Below are 23836 nucleotides of genomic sequence, written 5' to 3'. Positions count from 1 at the left end.
CTGTAGTCTCAACTACTAGGAAGGCTGAGATAGGAGGGTCATTTGAGCCCAGGATGTTGAGGCTACAGTGAGCCTTGATCATGCCACTGTACTCCAGTCTAGGTAACAGAGTCCTGTCTCGAATAATAATTATCATTATTGGTTGCTTGAATTATTGATTAATTAAATCCTGAATTGGGAAAATCAAATAAAGAATATGGAAGTGCTTTTAAACTAAAGTACAAATTAAAGTACAAATTGCTCATGATAATATTTAGATTCAAGAATATTTCCACCAAGAGGACCCTGGAAAAATTATGAAGTAAGTTAAAGTGTCTTCCACTTCCCTCTATCCTTTGTTTCAGCACCTCTTCCACTGTCTCTCCCAAGACAGGTCCCAACATCCTGTGACTGCTCTTCAGCACCCCCAGATCCTCCTGGGCTCCCAAGTCACCAGCTTCCCCGACCCAGCTCAGATGTCTTCATCCTCTCTCCCTTTCCTGGGACAGCAGTGGGCAACAATCTTGTGCCTGCTTCTGCTAGTAGGCAAAGGTTGAAATTACACATTGCAGCAGAAAATGTAACTTTGTATTCTATAACTGAATCATTTTGCTCTTCAGCCCCCCTTCCCCCGATAGGTAATTCAGTCTTATCTGGCTAAAACAGTCTCTTGGGGCATATTACCATAATTACCTCAGAGGTTACCTTTAGCCCATTCTGGATCCTGCTCCCTCCTGCCCTTCTATCCGAAGGGACTTAAGAGTCAGACTATCATCCTGGCATTGAGATGGGGGTGGAGAGACTCATGCGTGGCCCTTGTGCTGGTCCACAAGCGTCCTGCACTCTTACACCCCAGGGTTGCAGCTGGTCTCGCCATTCTCTGCTGGCCTGGCCATTGTATCTACTCAGGAAGTCAGGGCACTGTGGCCTTGCCTTGCCAACCCCAGGCTCACTCAAGCCGACTGTTTCTCTGTCGCTTCTGATTTCCCATAGGCAGACGGGACTCCTGGATGCCTAGGTGCTAGGTGGATGTGGGCCATGGGGACTGGGGGACCACTGACTCTGAAACTCCCACGGCCATTTCTCTCCTATCTCCCGGGCACCAGCAGAGAGCAGAACTTCTCTAAAGGGCTTGTAACTTTCCTGGTTTCTCACAAGAAGAGAAAATCCCTTCCCATCTGGAATTCCCCATAACTGACCTGATGTTTCTTCCACAACCTAGGTTACCTCTCCCCCACGACACACCCGAGATTCAACGCAGAGGGGGAAGAAAACGTGGACACTCTCACGTGACCTCCGCCTTCCCCCTCCCTCTCTAGCTCCTTCATACATTGGAAGGCTTTCCCAGTTTCCATCCCATCTGCTGGGAACCACCCTACTGTCAAATCCTTCCCCATCCCTTGCATGTTTTACTTTTTTCTCCTCTGAAGCAATATATCTCCACCTCATGGCCCAGTGTGCACAGAGATAGCAATATTGGGGAAATACTCCCAAATATACGCAGAGGAAATATTCCCCAAAATGCTGTCCTGCCATAACTAGTTTATGTGCATCACTTCCTAGAAGACACAACAACACATTCCACCTAAAATTAAGTCCCCTAAGAAATGAGGTGGCTTTGGAGGGTTCTGGACACCAGACTAGAAGAGTAGGAGAAATGACTTGAGTTCTCTGACCCGCAGACCCCACCTCAAAGGAAACTGCCTGCTTTCTATGGGAATGAAGGGTGTATTGTGTGAACATTAAGGTGTGACCCACTGGGAAAGCAAAGAAATGGACAGTCTTGGGGGAATAGGCCGGCTTCTCTCTGGGTTTGTGGAATTTGGTTCTGCTGTGGTGTATGTATACAGGTCAGCTGCTCCCCCAAGCCTTCAAAGCAAGGTTCCCACGCATCTTTCCATGAAGTCTGTACCACCCTTTTTGGTAAAAGATCCAGCCACAAAATGGATGATTTTATAAGCCAAAATTTGAATACTGGCAATTATTCAAGTAGCCCAGGCTCAGCCACGTGCCGTCTGCGTCCTTGGGCTACACACACCCCCTCTTTTCTCACTGCCTCCCGGGCGGTGTGGATCAGCTGCAGAGTGTGATCTGCGGTCAGGGAGTGCCTTCCCGGAGTTTTCGCTTTCAGACCCCTGGTGTTAAAGACGTTCTGTGAGCGGGTGGGGTCGGGCGCCCCAGTCACGGCGGCCGCCGCCTCCTCTTCCTGCAGGACGGGACAGCGCCCCTGTGGATCGCGTCCCAGATGGGCCACAGCGAGGTGGTGCGGGTGATGCTGCTGCGCGGAGCCGACCGCGACGCTGCGCGGAACGTGAGTGCCCGGGTCGCGCGGCCACAGAGCGAAGCCTCCCGGCGCGCCTGTGCGGAGAAAACGGGTCTTGACTGAGTCTGCAGCCCACATGGGTTTCCTCCCAACCTCCTTCCTTGAGCAGGAAAACAAAGTCAAGGTCTGATTCGGTGCTGCTCGGTCTCTCTCCTCCTCCACCCGAGATGACCTTGGGACGCACTAGAGAGGGTGGAATCTTAGCCTTAGGCCTGAGGGCGGTAGAGACGGGGCCACCCGGCTGTCCTGGGGGCCTCCCGCCTGTCCTGGGGGCCTCCCAGCTGTCCTGGGGCGTGTCCTAGGGGGATCCCCTGGCTAGTGCTGCGCCTCCTGCAGGCCCTGCCTCTTGCCCCTCCTCCCTGGAGCTGCAGACCCCTTGCACCCCGTCCCCTGTTGGCCCGCCGTCTCCCCTGGCCTCTGCTGGTGCCACCTAATACTGTCTTTGTGTGCTCCACAGCAGGCCCTTTTCCCCATAAGGAAGGCTTGAAGAGAGCCTGACCACCTATGCTGTTTGCTTTTTGTGTTTTACTGTGGCCTTTGTATAACCCTTGCTTACATAACCCACCTTCCCCTCTCCAAGTCTAAGCTCCAAAAAAGGGAAGTCACCAGACGCGTTCGCCACCATTTCGCTGCCCTCTCTCTCACTCTTCTTCTTCCCACAATCTCTGAAGCCAGAAAAGAACCCCCCCCCCCGCCCCCCAATTCATTCTTCCTTCTTTCTGATTACAGATAAACCCTAATGGCAGGCTGAAGTTGTTTCTTGGCTACGGGAGAATTATGGACTAAATCCTCCAAACACAGCGATTGATATGTGAAAATGGGAGAAAAAGGAATTTGGAAACTGTTCTTGAGCCAAAAAATAATGACAGAAGCTAAATATTAATTTTTGAATTTGGCTTTTCATTCTTTTTAGCAGATTTTATTTTATTTTTTTCTGAGACAGAGTCTCACTCTGTCACCCAGGCTGGAGTGCAGTGGCACGGTCTCAGCTCACTGTAACTTCCGCCTCTGGGTTCAAGTGATTCTCGTGCCTCAGCCTCCCGAGTAGCTGGGACTACAGGCACGGGCTACCACACCCGGCTATTGTATTTTTGGTAGAGATGGGGTTTCAAGTGACCCTCCTGCCTTGGCCTTCCAAAGTGCTAGAATTACAGGCGTGAGCCACTGCACCTGGCCTTTTAGCAGATTTTAATCTATCACCTCTGCCCCTAAGCCCCACTACCCACACACGGGCGGATGCCTAGAGCAGACTAGGGCAAGGCTGTATAAATTTTTTTAGAAACAGTAAATACAGCTCAACAATGATCTAAATTATTAAAGACAGTTAACCATTTCTGCTAAGTTATGAACAGCAGAGAATGCCTCTTTGGTCCAACCATGGCCTAAAAATATGCTCTTGAAATTCCCCTTGTCCCCTGCCCAGTGTTCTCAGGAACTGTAGAAGTATGAATTCCCAAATGGCAGAGTTCTAACATAATCTAAGTCACTGTTTATCTGATACTCTTTCATGCAGAATTTACTGCTTAATATTCTCTAAAATGCTCCTAGATTAAGAGACATTGCTGATCTGTGCTTAATTTACACGTCATTAGTTTCTGACAACGGTGCTTTCCAGTTCCCAACTGACAGCTTTCAAGCAACACAGATATATGTTAATAATCAACTTTTATTTTCCTCTCTCTGTTAAGGATGGCACAACAGCATTATTGAAAGCAGCCAACAAAGGGTATAATGATGTCATAAAAGAGTTGCTTAAATTCTCACCCACTCTTGGTATTTTGAAGGTAAGACCTAAAGATAAATTTTACTAATCTGTAAGAGAGAGGTTAGAAAGTAAGTCCTCACTTGGGGACTGTGTCGAATTTGGGTGCAGTTAGCCTGGTTAGTTGGATTCTTGAAAGAACACACCTGCAGCTTCTTGATGCTGGAGATCCCAGGGGCTCTGGTAGAAGTGGGGAGGTGGTAGAAAGAGTGAACCACAGTCTGTCATTACCTAGTTTTGCAGAAAAAAAAAAATCGACAGTAGTAATGAAATAGCTAATTGGAAAGTATGCCATATTGACACCATTTGGAGGATTTGTGAAATCAAGGAAGAAGAACAGACACTTATGTCTGTTCTCTTCATTTTCTTGAGCAAAGAACCACTCTGTTTTGTTCCCTTAAGTGAAATAAAATAAGCCTCAAACACCTGGAAGCCTCAGAAAATATGTCAGTATGGATACCTGGGTCACCTAAAAAACAGAGCCAAAACTCTTTTTTTAAGTTTTGATCTTTTTGTTTTGTTTTGTTTTGCTTTTTTGAAATGGAGTCTCCCTTTGTAGCCCAGACTGGAGTGCAATGGCACGATCTCGGCTCACTGCAACCTCTGCCTCCCAGGTTCAAGTGATTCTCCTGTCTCAGCCTCCCAAGTAGGTGGGATTACAGGCACGCTGCCACCACACCCAGCTTTTTGTATTTTTAGTAGACACGGGGTTTCACCATATTGGCCAGGCTGGTCTTGAACTCCTGACCTCAAGTGATCCACTTGCCTCAGCCTCCCAAAGTGCTGGGATTACTGGCATGAGCCACCCTACCTGGCCTAAATTTTGATCATTTTTGATTAAAATATTTCTAACCTATATTATATATCAGGAGTCAGCAAACTTTTTCTGTAAAGTCTTAATAAATATTAGTATTTCTGTTTACTAATATAATTATATTATTGATTATATTAATTTTATTATATTATATTATTTATTATATTATTAGTAGTAATGCTTACTAACATTTTAGTAAATATTACTAAATAGTAAATAGTAATAAATATTACTAATTACTAATATATTTACTACAGTAAAGATATATTTATTAATATATAAATATTACTATAGGAAATATATACTACAGAATGTATTTACTATATGCTATATATAGTATATATATTATATATACTATATAGTATATATAGTATATATACTATATATACTATATAGTATATATAGTATATATATTATATATACTATATAGTATATATAGTATGTATATTATATATACTATATAGTATATATAGTATGTATATTATATATACTATATAGTATATATAGTATGTATATTATATATACTACATAGTATATATAGTATGTATATTATATATACTACATAGTATATATAGTATGTATATTATATATACTACATAGTATATATAGTATGTATATTATATATACTACATAGTATATATAGTATGTATATTATATATACTACATAGTATATATAGTATGTATATTATATATACTACATAGTATATATAGTATGTATATTATATATACTATATAGTATATATAGTATGTATATTATATATACTATATAGTATATATAGTATGTATATTATATATACTATATAGTATATATAGTATGTATATTATATACTATATAGTATATATAGTATGTATATTATATACTATATATAGTATATATAGTATGTATTATATATACTATATAGTATATATAGTATATATACTATATAGTATATATACTATATATACTATATAGTATATATAGTATAAAGTATATATAGTATATATAGTATAAAGTATATATAGTATATATAGTATATATACTATATAGTATATATAGTATATATACTATATAGTATATATGGTATAAAGTATATATAGTATATATAGTATATATACTATATATAGTATATATACTATATAGTATATATGGTATATAGTATACTATATATAGTATATATGGTATATAGTATATATACTATATATAGTATATATACTATATATATAATATATACTATACTATATATTATATATATATTATATATATACTATACTATATATATTATATATATTATATATATACTATATATATATACTATAATATATATATAGTATAAATTTACATTTTTTCGGAGACAGGGTTTCACTCTGTTGCCCAAGCTTGAGTACAGTGATGCAATCGTAGCTCACAGTAATCTTGAATTCTTGCACTCAAGTAATCCTCCTGCCTCGGCTGGGACTACAGCCACACACGACTGCACCCATCTAATTTTTAAATTTGTTGTAGAGATAGGGTCTCACTATATTGTCCAAGCTGGTCTCAAACTCCCAGCCTTAAGCAATCCTCCTGCCTTGACCAGGAGGCATATTAGTATATGGCATATATTTACTATATATAGTATATACTATACAATATATACTATATACTGTAAATACATACTATATAATATATAGTACATATAGTATGGATGTATTATATACATATAGTATGTATAGAGTATACATACGTATAGTATGTATAGAGTATACATACGTATAGTATGTATAGAGTATACATACGTATAGTATGTATAGAGTATACATACGTATAGTATGTATAGAGTATACATACGTATAGTATGTATAGAGTATACATACGTATAGTATGTATAGAGTATACATACGTATAGTATGTATAGAGTATACATACGTATAGTATGTATACATACATAGTATATATACATACGTATAGTATGTATATATTATATATACTATATTATATATACATACTATATAGTATATACTATATAATATAAATATATACTATATATACTATAGAGTAAATATTTATGTCTAGTAATATTTACTGAAATGTTGCTGAATATTACTGTTACCAGATAGCAAATATTTTAGGCTTTGTGGGCCATACAAGTCTCTCCCAACTGCCCCAACTCTGCTGTGGTAATCCAAAAGTAACCATAGAAAATACAACAAAAAGGCCCAGTGCGGTGGCTCACACCTGTAATCCCAGCACTTTGGGAGGCTGAGGCGGTGGATCGCTTGAATCCAAGAGTTCCAAACCAGCCTGGGCAACATAGCTAGACTCCATCTCCACAAAAAATGTTTTTAAAATTAACTGGTCATGATGGCATGCACCTGTAGTCCCAGCTACTTGGGAGGCTGAGGTGGGAGGATGGCTTGAGCCTGGGAAATGAAGCTGTGATCGAGCCACTGCACTGCAGCCTAGGTGACAGAGAAGATCCTGTCTCAAAAAAAAATCTTAATTCCTATAAAACTTTATTTGTGAACATTGTTATTTGTGGAATTTCATATTTTCACATATTACAAAATATTTTTCTTCTTTTAATCTTTTTAAAATCATTTAAAAATATAAAAACAGTCTGAGTGCAGTGATTTATACCTATAATCCAGCACTTTGGGAGGCTGAGGCAGGAGGACTGCTTGAGGCCAGGAGTTAGAGACCAGCCTGGAGAATATAGTAAGACCCTATCTCTACAAAAAGTTTAAAAATTAGATGGATGCCGTGGTGTGTGGCTGTAGTCCCAGCTGAGGCAGGAGGATTGCTTGAGCCCAGGAGTTCAAGGTTACTGTGAGCTGTGATTGTATCTTTGCACTTCTGCCAGGGCAACGGAGTCAAACCCTGCCTCTGCAAAAATTTTTAAAAGCAGAAGCCGTTCTTAGCTTGCAGGATTTGATTTGCAGGCTGTGGTTTGCTGACCCCTGAGATATAATGCTCCTGTTTTATTAAATACAGGACACCAAATCTGTTCTAAATGGACACAGTGGCTTAGCTTTAGGACTGTCCTCTCAGAGTCTATCAATGTATATAAAACCTACTTGCCCTCAAATGACCCCAGACACTTTTTGGATATTTTGTGTCTGCTCTTTATATTTTTAGATTCCATTCTTGCTGACAGTTAATACAGAACTGCTGTTGTCAATGTGTTGGCCTCTCTCCCCTGCCCTAATGAGCTCATGAGCTACTTTCATCTGCCATGAGCTTTTTTTTTTTTTTTTTTTGGAGACAGGGTCTCGCTATGTTGCCCAGGCTGGTCTTGACCTTTGAACTCCTGGGCTCAAGTGATTCTCTCATCCTCCTGCCTCAGCCTCCTAAAGCGCTGGGATTACAGGTGTGAGCCACTGTGTCTGGCCTGCCATGAGCTTTAGAAGCCAGAAAGCTGCACTTGTTAAAATTGTGTGTAAAGTAAGAATAAACCATCTATGAAAATGAATTCTATGAACAAAAGGAATAAGCTTTAGAAAGCTTGGACTTTGAAAAATATAGTCTTGTTTCAAACAGCTCTTTTTTGGCTTTTTAAAAATTCCTGGTCTGGTGTGGTGGCTCACACCTGTAATCCTAGCTCTTTGGGAGGCCAAGGTGGGCGAATCACCTGAGATTAGGAGTTCAAGACCAGCTTGGCCAATGTGGTGAAACCCCGTCTCTACTAAAAATACAAAAATAAGCCAAGAGTGGTGGTGTACACCTGTAATCCCAGCTACTCAGGAGTTTGAGGCAGGAGAATCGCTTGAACCTGGGAGGCAGAGGTTGCAATGAGCCGAGATCACGCCACTGCACTCCAGCCCAGGTGACAAAAGCAAAACTCCATCTCCAGAAAAAAGAAAAAAAAGAGGCCAAAAAGCTGCACTTGTTAAAATTGTTTGTAAAGGCCGGGCACACTGGCTCACGCTTGTAATCCCAGCACTTTGGGAGGCCAAGGCGGGTGGATCACCTGAGGTCAGGAGTTCAAGACCAGCCTGGCCAACATGGTGAAACCCTGTCTCTACAAAAATACAAAAATTAGCTGGGCGCAGTGGCTCATTCCTGTAATCCCAGCACTTTGGAAGGCCAAGGCGGGAGGATCACGAGGTCAGGAAATCAAGACCATCCTGGCTAACACGGTGAAACCCCGTCTCTACTAAAAATACAAAAAATTAGCCGGGTGTGTGGCGGGCGCCTGTCGTGCCAGCTACTTGGAAGACTGAGGCAGGAGAATGGCGTGAACCCGGGAGGCAGAGCTTGCAGTGAGCCGAGATCACACCACTGCACTCAAGCCTGGGTGACAAAGCAAGACTCCGTCTCAAAAAAAAAAAAAAAAAATTGTAAAGTAAAAATAAACCATCTATGAAAGTGAATTCTATGAATAAAAGGAACAAGCTTTAGAAAGCTTGAACTTTGCAAAATCTAATCTTGTTTCAAATAGCTCTTTTTTGGCTTTTTAAAAACTCCTGGTCAGGCATGGTGGCTCACACCTGTAATCCCAGCCCTTTGGGAGGCTGAGGCGGGCAAAACCCCTGAGCTCAGGAGTTGGCGACCAGCCCAGGCAACATGGCGAAACCCTGTCTCTACAAAAAATACAAAAATTAGCAGGGTGGCTGTTACACACCTGTAGTCCCAGCTACTCAGGAGGCTGAGGCACGAGAATCGTTTGAGCCCTGGAGGCAGAGGTTGCAGTGAGCTGAGATTGCGCCATTGCACTCCAGCCTGGGAGACAGAGCGAGACACTGTCTCCAAAAAAAAAAAAAAAAAAAAAATTCTGACCCGTGTTGCATGTAGGTGAAGTTGATAGATTGGCTAAGATTTAGACAAGTAAATTGTTACAAGAGTAGTGAATTATCATACATACTTAAAAGCAACCATAGAAAAATGCTACTTTGTGGGAATTTTTCTCTGGGTATGATATTTTACTCTTTTACAAAATCAGAGTGGTTTTTATTATGAGCAACTAATTAGGAAACTAAGTTTGCATTTAGGTACTATTTATGGACATATGTACCCTCTAGAACCATGTCTTATGACTGCCCACTGTTCTTAGTTTTGTTATAGTCTCCTCCCCTCCTCTCCTTGGTCCAGCTACATGCTGCATTTAGCTGGTTCCTTATTTTGATAAATATTTGCAGTAAATGTCATAAAACATTAACAACTGACCTATGAGGCCCTTCTGTGCTCAAAAATGCTCCAACTCAAAGCTCCGGGGCATTGCCTCACCCCACATACCCTTCCTCTTAAGCCCTGTAGCTCCACAATCACAGTCCTGCCCACCTGAGTGCTCAGAGTGTCTGTAGCTGGGCTGACAGGTCAGCCCGTTGGCTAAACAGCTCTTCCTCTAACCTCGCTGGAAGTGGCTCAGCAAAACTACAGACTGTACGTGTTGTCCTTACGTGTTGTCCTTGAAGAACAAAAATGTTGGGCACGGCGTTGTTGTTTCTTCTGCAGGAAGTTCCAAAGTATGTAAAACAGACTGAATGACCATGAAGTCATGTGTCCCCTCAGCCCTATTCCTTATTTCACTTGTAAGAGAACATTAGCAATATCTGTACTGACCATTGGTTATGTATCCAAGGACACTATACTAGGGGCTGATGTGACTTTGAAAAGTACAAGGCAAGATAAGGAAGGTTAAGGGTATGAGGTTACAGTCTTATCACCCAGATGGTTTATGATGAAAGCCATGCTGAATGCCAATGGCTGTGAGCTCACTCCTGACACACACTGTCATTTTCTCTTAGAATGGGACATCAGCGCTCCATGCAGCAGTGCTCAGCGGAAACATTAAAACAGTTGCGCTGCTCCTAGAAGCAGGGGCAGACCCATCCCTGAGAAACAAGGTACCCACTAAGCAATCTTTTAACTCGTTTGGGCCCCTTGAAGTGTCCTCCTAGGCCAGGAAGGATAAACATCTCCCTGGCTCCAGTCACCATCTTCATTCTTTGCATAGTAAGGGTATTCAAGGTTGCTATTAGTAGGTGATTAGTGAGCACCCAGGAAATTCTACTATTAATAAAAACCCTGACTCATATCAATGGTTTTTTTTTTTCTTTTTTAACAAACCCTTGTGTCGAGGGCTGACTTTCAATAGATTGCAGCGAGGGAGCTGCTCTGCTATGTACGAAACCCTGACCCAGAAGCCGGTCATTTACAAATGGTTTAGCACCAGGTACATGGACGTGCGTTGTGTGATGGGTGAGGGGGCTATCAATGGTTTTCTTTTTTTCTTTGAGAGGGAGTCTCGCTCTGTCACCCAGACTGGAGTACAGTGGCGTGATCTTGGCTCACTGCAACCTCCGCCTCCCAGCTTCAAGCAATTCTCCTGCCTCAGCCTCCTGAGTAGCTGGGATTACAGGCGCAGACCACCACTCCCGGCTAATTTTTTTGTGTTTTAGTAGAGACGGGGTTTCACCATGTTAGCCAGGCTGGTCTTGAACTCCTGACCTCAAGTGATCCACCCACCTCGGCCTCCCAAAGTGCTGGGATTACACACGAGGCACCACGGCCGGCCAGTGGTTATCAATGAACAGTGGTGCACTCTCCTGGTGGAGGCGAGGAAGAAAGGGAGAGCAGTTACTGTGGGAGTATTGTTCTGTCATCTAAGATGTACCCTAAAAATGCCAAAATTCTGGTAGTTTATCGCCATTCCCATAAGTTCGATGTTCATATCTTGAGAATTGCTTGTGCTATATTTGGTTGTTTTTGTATCGTTAACAGGAGTACATGCCACTGTTACAAAATAAACCCAGTTTTTTCTAGTCCTAAATTCTTCATTTACAATTAGGCCAAACTTCGCGGTGGGAGGGTACACAATAAGAATTTTTTTAAATGATTGTCCTTTTACTTCGTCCTCTTCAACATCTGCTTAAGCTGGCACACGTATAGATTGCAGCAGAGGAGAGTAGCCTAGGAAAGGTCTTGAGAGAATGCATGCGCCAGGCACAAAGGCCCACTCCTGTAAACCCAGCACTTTGGGAGGCTGAGGCAGGTAGATTGCTTGAGCCCAGGAGTTCAAGACCAGCCTGGGCAACATGGCGAAGCCTGTCTCCACAAAAAATACAAAAATTAGCCAGGTGTGGTGGTGTGCACCTGTAGTCCCAACTACTGAGGAGGCTGAGGTGGGAGGATTACCTGAACCCAGCCAAGGAGCTCAAAGGGTGCAGTGAGCCATGGTCACACCACTGCAATCCACCCTGAACGACGGAGTAGAGAGAAAATGCACTAAACTACAAACTTTATTTACTTATTTATTATTTATTTAAATGTAAATTTTTTTCTTTTTATAGAGATGTGTTCTTGCTATGTTGCCCAGGCTGGTCTTGAACTCCTGGACTCAAGCAATCCTCCCACCTTGGCCTACCAAAGTGCTGGTATTATAGGCATAAGCCACCACACCTGGCCTAAACTACAAATTTTCTGTTGTTGTTGTTGTTTTTGAGACAGAGTCTCACTCTGTTGACAGGCTGGAGTGCAGTGGCACGATCTCGGCTCACTGCAACCTCCGCCTCCCAGGTTCAAGCAATTCTCATGCCTCAGCCTCCCAAGTAGCTGGAACTACAGGTGTGCACCATCACGCCCAGCTAATTTTTTTGTATTTTTAGTAGAGACAGGGTTTTGCCACATTGACCAGGATGGTCTCCATCTCTTGACCTTGTGATCCGCCCCCCTCGGCCTCCCAAAGTGCTGGGATTACAGGCGTGAGCCACTGCGCCCAGCCATAAACTACAAACTTTTGGAGGAGAAAGTGGTATTGGTGTTTACGAATAGAGGAGGATATGAAAAGCAACCTTTACTTTATACTTAACATACTCTGAATTTTTCTAAGCATATATTACTGTGTTAAAATTTTTTTAATAATGAAAACAAAAACATATAACATTTCATGACATTTTGAAAAGAAACCTTAAGAAGTGCCAGTTAAACAACATGCCAGGGGTCACTTTTTTCATTTGACTCAGCATGTAGAAGTATTACTTCCCCATTCCCATTGAATTGCTTGTCTATAACATTTCTGCTTATCTCTCCTTAGATACTTGGATTTGTTTTCCATTAGCTGGCCTGGCTGTGTGATAAGCCAGTTGAAATCACAATTGCCTTTCTTTAGATCTTATCTTTAGACCTTGTGCACAGACTTCCTAAAGAGACCAGTCTTTGTTGGTGAGCTATCCAGTCCTGAATTAAGACAAGGAGGAAACATCAATACCTTTACATAGAAACTGAAAAGTGCAATTCCTTGTGTGTCTCCTAGAATAATGGAATAACTACCAACAATAATGGTTATGAGTAATTTCAAGTGGGCAAAATGCTGGACTTTGGACTCTCCTGAATCCAAGCAAGTGTAACCGCCCAATGGGTTCACCTTGCCTGCTGCCTAGACAGAACCGCTGTATCAGGACAGGGGACTTGCAGTGGAGAAAGAGTAATTCACGCAGAGCCAGCTGTGCGGGAGATAGGAGTTTTATTATTATTCAAATCAGTATCTCCGAGCATTCGGGGATCAGAGTTTTTAAAGATAATTTGGCGGGTAGGGGCTTGGGAAGTAGCGAGTGCTGATTGGTCAGATTGGAGATGGAATCATAGGGGGTCAAAGTTAGGTTTTCTTAATGTTTTCTGTTTCTAGGTGCGATGGCAGAACTGATTGGGCCAGATTACTGGTCTGGGTGGTGTCGCTGATCCATCAAGTGCAAGGTCTGCAAAATATTTCAAGCACTAATCTTAGGTCTTACAATAGTGATGTAAGCAAATCGGGGCAGTTCCAACTCTTGGAGCCAGAAGCTGCATGACCCCTAAATTGAATTTTTTTTTTTTTTTGAAACAGAATTTCTCTCTTGTTGCCCAAGCTGGAGTGCAATGGTGCGATCTCAGCTCACTGCAACCTCCGCCTCCCAGGTTCAAACGATTCTCCTGCCTCAGCCTTCTGAGTAGCTGAGATTACAGGCGCATGCCAGGCTAATTTTTTGTATTTTTAGAAACAGGGTTTCACCAACTTTCACTTTGAGAAACAGGGTTTCCCAAAGTGCTGGGATTACAGGAGTGAGCCACCGCGCCCGGCCCTAAATTGTAATGTCTAATCTTGTAGCTAATTTGTTAGTCCTACAAAGGCAGACTGGTCCCCAGGCAAGAAGGGGGTCTTTTCGGGAAAGGGCTGTTATCAATTTTGTTTCAGAGTCAAACCATGAGCTGAATTCCTTCCCAAAGTTAGTCTGACCTATGCCCAGCAATGAACAAGCACAGCTTAAAGGTTAGAAGCAAGATGGAGTTGGTTAGGTCTGATTTCTTTCACTGTCTTAATTTCCTCAGTTATAATTTTGCAAAGGCGGTTTCACAGGGAGGAAATATTAGTACCTGTATATAGAAACTGAAAAATGCAATTCCTTGTGCATCTCTTAGAATAATGGAATAATCACCAGCAATAATGGTTATAAATATTTTCCAGTGGGCAGAATGCTAGACTTTGGACCCTCCCTTAAAAATGACTTGAAAACATGTGTGGGCACTCCTGTTGGACCTTCATACTGCAGAAGCCCTCAGACACCTGGGAGGAGCTGCCAGGGAAGTCCCCAGCTTCCTACCAGCCACTCCATAGAAGCCAGTCTTGCTAATAGCAGCTCCATAGGCAAGGGTGTTGGGATTCCTGCAGAAGGAGCATTCTTGGCTTTCATTCTTTCATTCAACAAACACTAGATACCATGCACTGTGCTATGTGCTGGGAATGCCATAGTGAATAAGATTCACAGTTGCTGCTTTCATGAAGCTCAGAGTTTAGTGGGGAATAAAGACAATTAAAGCAATTGCAATATGGAGTGACAGCTGTAAGCAGGGGAGTAAAGAATGGTTTGGAGGCTTCCAGGAGAAAGTGACTTCTCAGCTAGTACAGAACACTCTTCTGCTCCAGGAGTTCCAAGACTTCTGCTCTGGGGCTTCGAGACAGATGCCTGAGGAGAAGGCCAACCAGTGGCCCCAACAGCCATTCCTCACACTATAGCCATTCCTCAGACTGTAGCCATACCCCTGGGTGCAGGGGTCTTATGTTCCCAACACCCTTGACTGAGCACATCTTCTCCCAGGAGCAGTGGGGAGATTTAGTGGTTTGATACTGTAGTATCATGAATATGGGTCTATGCTCCTGCTCTGTAATGAACCAGATAGCCTTTAGGGGCTAGCCTGGGGCACTCGCCATCACATCAATCTGTACAATCTCAGCAACCTGAGAATCTAGTGGGGACTAACGGGGAGGGAAGAGGAATTAAACCAGGATTTTAGAACAACATGGAAGACAGAATGGTGATGTGAATGACCAAAACTTGACAACATGATTTGAAAGTATAAAGCTTTTTTTAATAGCAGAGGATATGGACATTCATGGAGATGGTCACACAAGGCAACACGCTGGCAGGCTGGTAGACAGAGGTAGAGCTTCTTAAGCTCCCTTCTCCTTGACTGTAGAGGTTCCTCTAACTACCTGCCAGTCTGCTTACCATGGACCAGCCACTGATGTAGACAGCTCAGTTATTCCTGAGTGTTTGCTCTGAGACTGGATGAAGCTTAGGTCTGTTTACCAGGAGCATTTCTCTGCAGGCCCAGGTGTTAGACCTGTACAATATCTGTTCCTGCAGGAACTAAGCTAACAGAACTTGACCCCATAGAGGAGCCTCTGGTCTGTAGTAGCATAGCATAATAATTTCCTCTGTGACTGAATCCAGCATCGGCATCCAGGGTCCCATGTGGTGAGAAGGGGTGCAGCCACAGGACATGCTGCACAGCAGACCACTTGTGACAAACTTACAATTCCTAACAAGTGAGGTTCCAGCCAGCAGATAGAGGTCAGGGAGCAGGATCCAGCTAGAAGATGGGGACTGCAGAAGCTTCACCTAGGATCAAGTTTCCAGATAAAGCAACTGGGGTTCCAGGCTTGGCTGCTGGAGAAGAAAATATGGTGAGACAGGTAACATCTACAACCAAGCCTCCCTCCCCCATTCTGCATGGCGCTTTACCCTTTAATGGCCTCCCCTGAAATTCCCAGAACATCCTTCTTTCTTTTTAGAGACAGAGTCTCACTCTTGTCACCCAGGCTGGAGTGCAGTGTTGCCATCATAGCTAACTGTAACCTTGAACTCCTGTGCTTAAGTGATACTCCTGCCTCAGCCTCCCGAGTAGCTGAACTATAGGCATGAGCCACCATGCCTGGCCACAAGAAAGTCCTTCTGATTCCTCTATACAAACATTTCTCAAAGTGGGATCCTTGGACCCCTGAAGATCTTCATGACCCATACAGGGGGTCTAAGAAGTCAAAACAAGGTTGGGTGTAGTGGCTCATGCCTGTAATCCCAGCACTTTGGGAGGCAGAGGTGGGAGGATCACTTGAGCCTGGAAGTTCAAGACCAACCTGGGCAATATAGCAAGACCTCCTCTCTACAAAAGAAATAAAAATCTATTTACAATTTTAAAAAAAGAATTCAAAACCATATTCTTGATAATAAAAAGATGTTAGCCAGTTGAGGTAGTTCATGCCTGTAATCCCAGCAGTTTGGAAGGCTGAGGCAGCAGGATCGCTTGAAGCCAAAAGTTCAAGACCAGCATGGGCAATACAGCAAGACCTCATCTCTTTAAGAAATTAAAAAACAAAAAACATAGCTGGGCATGGTGGTGTGTGCCTGTAGTCCTAACTACTAGGGTGGCTGAGGTGGAAAGATCACTTGAGCCCAGGAGTTCAAGGCTGCAGTGAGCTACATGATTGTGCCACTGCACTCCAGCCTTAGCAACAGAGAGAAAACCTGTCCCCTATAAAAGCAAACAAGATCTTATCTGCCTTTTTCACTGTGCTGATATTTGCTCTAATGGTACAAAAGCAAAAGCAATGGTGGATGAAACTGTTGGGGCCTTAGTACACCTCAAAGCAGGAACACTAAACTGTACTGGCAAAATATTTTACAAGCCTTTGTAAATTATTTTATAAATTTTGTAAATTACTCTACAAAAATACCAGTTGTACTTAAGAATGTCTCTGATGAAGCAGTAAAAATATGTCAATTTTATTAAATTTTGGCTCTTCCTATACATCTTTTTAAAATTTTGTGTAATTGGCTGGGTGCGGTGGCTCACGCCTGTAATCTCAGCACTTTGGGAGGCCGAGGCAGGTGGATCACGTGAGGTCAGGAGTTCGAGACCAGCCTGGCCAACATGGTGAAACCCCGTCTCTACTAAAAATACAAAAATTAGCCAGGCGTGGTCGCGCATGCCTATAATCCCAGCTACTCAGGAGGTTGAGGCAGGAGAATTGCTTGAACCTGGGAGGCGGAGGTTGCAGTGAGCCAAGATCTCACCACTGCACTCCAGCCTGGGCGACGGAGCGAGACTCTGTCTCAAAAAATAATGACAATAATAATAATAATAATAATAATAATAATAATAAAATTCTGTGTGATGGCGGGGCAAAGTGGCCAACACCTATAATCTCAGCATTTCAGGAGGCCTAGGTGGGAAGACTGCTTGAGGCCAGGAGTTTAAGACCAGCCTGGGCAACATAGCAAGACCCTATCTCTCCAGAAAAAAAATAAGCCAGGGATAGTGGCACACACCTGTAGTCCCAGCTTGAGCCCAAGGAGTTTGAGGCTGTCATGAGCTATGATTGCACCACTGCATGCCAGCCTGGGTGACACAGTGAGACCATCTGTCTAAAAAAATAAATAAATAAAATAGAATTCTGGGCCGGGCGTGGTGGCTAACACCTGTAATCCCAGCACTTTGGGAGGTTAAGGTGAGTGGATCACCTGAGGTCAGGAGTTCAAAACCAGCCTGTCCAACATGGCAAAACCCCATCTCTACTAAAAATATAAAAATTAGCCAGGCACAGTCGTGGGCGCCTGTAATCCCAACTACTCAGGAGGCTGAAGCAGGAGAATCACTTGAACCCGGGAGACAGAGGCTGCAGTGAGCAGAGATTTTGCCATTGCACTCCAGCCTGGGCGACAGAATAAGACTCTGTTTCAAAATAAATAAAATAAAATTCTGTGTGATGAAATGGAAAACATGCCTACAGCACTTCTGCTGTGTACTGAAGTATGATGATTATCTCAAGAAAAAGCACCTGGCCAGGAACGGTGGCTCACGCCTGTAATCCCAGCACTTTGGGAGGCTGAGGCAGGTGGATCATGAGGTCAAGAAATCGAGACCATCCTGGCCAACATGGTGAAACCCCATCTCTACTAAAAATACAAAAATTAGCCAGGTGTGGTGGCATGCGCCTGTAGTCCCAGCTCCTCGGGAGGCTGAGGCAGGAGAATCGCTTGAACCGGGGGGGCGGAGGTTGCAGTGAGCCGAGATTGCGCCACTGCACTCCAGCATGGCAACAGAGTGAGACTCCATCTCAAAAGGAAAAAAAAAAGCACCTGTTGGGCGGTGAACAGGCAAAACTGCCCCCAAAAGTCTGAAGAAGCTGAGAAGCCAAGAAAGAAGCTGACATCCAGATGATCACAGCAGAAAAGAAGAAAAAAATAAAAACAGGCTGACATATCCAGTTTCTCAGAAAGTAACAGGGACAGGAGTCATAGTCTCAGGACACCACCCCCCAGACCCAGGGCCTAAGGGAAGGAATATACAGGACAAGTGAAGTCAACCTCTCAGGGAAAGGCAAGAACACTATGTGACTGCCTAAGGGCAGGGCTTATGGGCAAGGTCGTTTTGACCTATGGTCAGGATTTTCAGTAGGAAACACAAAAAAAGTAGATAAAATAGGAATCTTAGAGGCATTCCCAAAACTAGGGTTAATCACATGGCAGCCTGAGTGCGGTGGCTCACACCTGTAATCCCAGCAGTTTGGGAGGCTGAGGCAGGCGCATCACTTGAGGTCAGGAGTTCGAGACCAGCCTGGCCAAACGATGAAACCTCATCTCTACTAAAATACAAAAATTAGCTGGGCATGGTGGTGTGCACCTATAATCCCAGCTACTGGGGAGGCTGAGGCAGGAGAATCACTTGAACTCAGGAGGTAGAGGTTGCAGTGAGCCGAGATGGCACCACTGCACTCCAGCCTGGGCAACAGAGTGAGACTCCGTCTTAAAAAAAAAAAAAAAGAGAAGTAAACATGGCAGATTAGCATCCAAGATGGAGTTGCATTAGCCTCCACAGTCCCTGTGCAGTTGTTTGAATTGCAAAGTGAACCTGCCACTTTTTTCATAGAACACTATTTTTACTTGAAAGAACAAGGTATCTACCACTATGACCTTAACAGCTTCCCAAACTTAAAGGCTTTTCTGATGGATCAGTTTTTTTGTTTGTTTGTTTGTGAGATGGAGTCTCACTATCACTCAGGCTGGAGTGCAGTGGCGTGATCTCAGCTCACTGCAACCTCCGCCTCCCAGGTTCAAGGGATTCTCCTGCCTCAGCCTCCTGAGTAGCTGGGATTACAGGCATGTGCCACCAAGCCCAGCTAATTTTTGTATTTTTAGTGGAGACAGGTTTTCGCCATATTGGCCAGGCTGGTCTTAAACTTGTGACCTCAGGTGATCCACTTGCCTTGGCCTCCCAAAGTGCTGGGATTACAGGCGTGAGCCACCACGCCCAGCCAGAATGTGAGTTTTTGATATTGCACAATGAAATGTGCCAACATTCTACAAACTCAGTGAACTGATATTTTCCAAATGAGCAGTGCATGTTACAAACCATGCATAGGTAAAAGATCCAACTATAAATAGATAAACCTGTGGGTTTTAAAGTTCATTGGTATGGTTTCAAATCCCACATTGCATTTAACCTTTAAGAAACTACCATTTGTTGAGTATTGATGTGGCATCAGAGAATAATATCCACAGCAATCCAAAAAGACTGTTAAAATACTCCTTCCTTTTCCAGCTACATATCTGTGTGAAGCTTAATTTTCTTTATATCCTTCTACCAAAAGAGCATATCACAATAGACAGGATACAGATGGAGATATGAGAATCCAATTGTATTCTGTTAAGCTACACATGAAAGAAATATGTAAAGCTGTTGAGCAGTGCTACTCTTCTCAGAATTTTTACTTGTTTTTGAAAATTTAATTTTTCATAACTATATTAACTTGGATTTATTATTTTTAGTGAATTAATAAATATATTTTTAAAATTTTCTCAGTTTTAATTTCTTTTTTTTTCTTTTTGAAAATATTTTCTTTTTAAATAATAGAGATGAGGTTTCACTATGTTGCCCAGGCTGGTCTCCAACTCCTGAGCTCAAGTGGTCCTCTCACCTCGGCCTCCCAAAGTGCTAGCATTACAGGTGTGAGCCACTGCGCATAGCCCTCAGCTTTCATTTTTAATAAGTTAAAAACAAAATTTGTTAGACTCTTCAGTAATTTTTGAGAGTATAAAGGGTCCTGAAACCAACAGGTTTGAGAGCCACTTCCACATCACACCTGTTGTCAATGGTAGGGACTGGTTCACTAGATGCCTAATGGATGTATCTCAGCAGCAATGTGAAAAGAAAGGCCTTCGAGTGATACTGAGTAAGGTGGAAGGTGTTAGCCACCAATGCTCTTCTTTCCCAGGTGTCTCTTATGCTCTGGAGGTTTCCTATCTCTGCCTTCTCATCAAAAGATATCTGGCCCAGCATGGTGGCTCACACCTGTAATCCCAGCACTTTGGGAGGCGGAGGCGGGCGGATCACTTGAGGTCAGGAGTTGAAGACCAGCCTGGCTAAATGGCGAAACCCTGTCTCTACTAAAAATACAAAATTTAGCCGAGCATGGTGGCACATGCCTGTAGTCCCAGCCACTCGGGAGGCTGAGGCAGGAGAATTGCTTGAACCCAGGAGGCAGAGATTGCAGTGAGCCGAGGTCACACCACTGCACTCCAGCCTGGGTGACAAAGTGAGACTCCATCTCAAAAAACAAAAAAAAAAAGACACCTGTGCTGAGTCCTGACTCAGTCCCAAGTCCTTAGTGGGCAGACTACCTCATGTCATACATTAATAAATATAAGGTAGGCTGGGCACGGTGGCTGATGCCATAATCCCAACACTTTGGAAGCTGAGGCAGAAGGATCACTTAAACCGAGGAGTTCAAGACCAGCTGGGGCAACATGGCAAACCCCATCTCTGGAAATTAGCTGAGCATAGTGGTGCACATCTGTGGTCCCAGCTACTCGGGAGGCTGAGGTGGGAGGATCATTTGAGCTGGGGAGGTCAACGCTGCAGTGAGCCATGATTGCAACACTGCACTCCAGCCTGGGTGACAGAGCAAGACCCTGTCTCAAAAAATAATAATAATAAAATTATAAAATACATATAAGGTGTAACATTTAATTTGACCGGTACTTATTGAGCACATTTTAGACATGCTGGGCATTGTGCTGGAGATAAGGATACAATGATTAATTAGATCTGGACCCTTCCCCCTAAGAGATTACAGTCTAGTAAGGGATCTGGCTGGAAAATGTCTCTAAGAATGAGATAAGGATATAACAAGTAATATTTATACATTTAAAGAAGATTTGTAATACCTTTATATAAAAGAGTGAGTCCAGTGTGGATTTTTTTCATTAGTGAAGGAGAAAGAGTGGGTCAAATGCCCCTCTTTGGAGTCCCTAAAACCACACCAGCTATGGGGATTCACTAATGCCCATCTTCTCTTCTTTCAGGCCAATGAACTTCCGGCAGAACTAACCAAAAATGAACGTATATTGCGTCTCCTGAGAAGTAAAGAAGGTCCCAGAAGGAGCTAACTTAGCTCCATATTTGACAGAAAGATAGAAAGCTTAACCACATTGTCCAAAAAGAAATTGCATTTCAAGCAGTGTTGGAAATTCTTTTATGAAAAAAAAAGATGCCCAGAATGCCCACCCTGTGGGTCCCTGACAAAGAAGAGCTACGCTCTGTGCACCAAGTCAAGAACCAAACAGCTCAGGGACCCTCTTGCCCCTTCACCGTGGACTTCTCATGGTGTCCTGTAACTCATCTCCCGGGGGGCCTGGCATGTTCACAGATTCCACAGAAACTCATTTTCAACAATGCTAACTTGGGCCTCTCAGTTAAACTCTAAGGTGGACAGGGTTCTCAGTACTAAGCAAGGAGACAGAATGCTTTGTTCCTTTAAAAGACTGAAAAGCTGACCTTCAATGGATTGATGCACTTTTGCTTTTGTGTTAAATGTAGATGTGCTAAAATATATAGATCTATCATATTTTACCTACATATGTATGTCATTCCAGTATAAAACATTCTCCTCTACCCAAGAACCATAGCCATGATTGTTATAAATCAATGAAGTGTAAACATACATTATTAAAAAACCACTTCTGACATTCCATTATGTGCTATTCAAAGATGGACTATTGAACTATAGAAAAGACAGACTGTGCATTTGTCCGTTGATCCTCATCTTATTCCTGACATGTAAAAATCAATTTTACATAGAGTCAACATTGTAGGTAGGTTACAATACCAGTGGCGAAGTTGGAAATTCAGAAAGTTATAAACCACGAGAAATATGTAGGCTTGTCTCTTTGGTCTTTTATTTTGGCTCTATTGTTGGGAATCTATTTCCTATTCCATAAGTAAGTATACCTAACATGCTGTGGAATCTTGAGTTTCCAACACCGTGTTGCTTGATAGAATGACTTTGAGGTCCTTGGATAAGATGTGATATATGCAAGTACAGTATGTTGCTATTACTATTGCAGGAGTATAAATAATAAAAGACTGTTATTAGCACTTAGTAAGTCTTCATCTATGCATGTTTTTGAGTTGACTGATTCCAAGAATGAAATATGAGGTTTATTGAATTATTCCTTTGAAGGGGATCAAAACTTATATTCAATGCACTTTATAATTAATGGTGTCTAAATGCCTCAGTCAGTGCCTAACTGCACATACAAAAATAAAACCTTCTTTCTGTAATCTACCAAAATAAACACAATGGTATTTCTGCTATTTAAACACATCTTTAGCTTATTTCTTCATGTTCTGCTCTGGTTTTCAGTCAGTGTCTATGTAAAGACATTTTTAGAGGAAAATGTTGTAATCCCAAAAGAATTTTTGTTTAACCAACTTTCAGAGTTACTAAAAGGATTATCGTTAATTCAGTAAATAATAGAATATAATCTTCAAAATTAGAAGATATTCTCTTAAAATTTATAACAATTAATGCAACAAAAATCAGCATATTTTGATAAATGTCTCAAGCAAATGAGCAACTCACAGGCCCACAGGTGCCTACAGCCTGACCAGCTATACAAAAAGCCTGCAACCTGATTCTAGGATAAAATATTAGAAAGCGCTCTGTTGCTAAAACATCCAGATATAAACATTTTGGTGGCTAAAATCAGTGCCATTTCCTCATTGACAGTCTTTCATTCAGCAAATTTGTACAAATATACATTTTCTCCTGTGCGAATTTCAAAAAGCTGTATTCATTTTGAAGAGGAAAATAATATGGCCTTAAATGCTTTGTATTTTCCCCTTAGTTAGCCCTTATGGCAAAAATAGTTGCTAATCACTGATACAAAGCAAAACATTATGGGTACTGATAACAAAGTTCCAAAAGCCAAAATGGGATGAATCACAAACTTACTGTTTTTCACTAAAACATGTAATTGGCCTATTACATCAATAGTTTTAAGTGGGTAATGTTCTTGAACAATATTAGAGCCATAAAATTGAAGCCAGTAGCTTGAACAATATGGAGGCCTTCTTACTGTAGGGAAGAGGTGTCTAGCTTAGAAGGATCACATTTGATCTAGATGAGATTACCCATAGCAGGGAAAATGATTCATCACCTACCAAAGACTGTATGGAAAGGTGTGTTATTTTCAAAATTGCATTTTAGTTTGCACACATGTAAATGATTATTCTACGTTAATCTAATTGACAATTCAGTTAGCTCCGCATCCTAAGACTTAAAACTAGCAATTCCTATGCAAATCATCTGCTTAACTGAACTACAAACGTTTTTCATTAATTCATTCTTTGATGACATATTCCATGTTATATAATAATTCAAAATAAAGTTAATATACTACCCCA

General features: G+C 42.3%; 1 protein-coding gene across 5 annotated transcripts in view; it reads left to right on the top strand.

Annotated features, from left to right (window-relative positions):
* Positions 1 to 23836, top strand: part of ANKRD29 (ankyrin repeat domain 29) — a 64221-nt gene extending 40385 nt beyond the window's left edge. For 2 of the 5 annotated variants that reach the window (XM_019014319.4, XM_063699123.1), the window contains exons 7-10: positions 2192 to 2290; positions 3991 to 4086; positions 10582 to 10680; positions 21454 to 23836. In XM_019014319.4, the coding sequence (XP_018869864.3) occupies positions 2192 to 2290; positions 3991 to 4086; positions 10582 to 10680; positions 21454 to 21537 (378 nt within the window). In that variant the 3' untranslated portion in view covers positions 21538 to 23836. Of the gene's footprint in view, positions 1 to 2191; positions 2291 to 3990; positions 4087 to 10581; positions 10681 to 13460; positions 13529 to 21453 lie in introns of all 5 variants that reach the window. The other 3 variants (XR_002003522.4, XM_019014320.4, XM_019014321.4) reach the window with 3 other exon arrangements.

This window comes from Gorilla gorilla, chromosome 17 (genome assembly GCF_029281585.2).
Source record: "Gorilla gorilla gorilla isolate KB3781 chromosome 17, NHGRI_mGorGor1-v2.1_pri, whole genome shotgun sequence".
Lineage (NCBI taxonomy): Eukaryota > Metazoa > Chordata > Mammalia > Primates > Hominidae > Gorilla > Gorilla gorilla.
The sequence above is the reverse complement of the archived record's forward strand: the minus strand, read 5'-3'. Positions and strand labels throughout refer to the sequence as shown.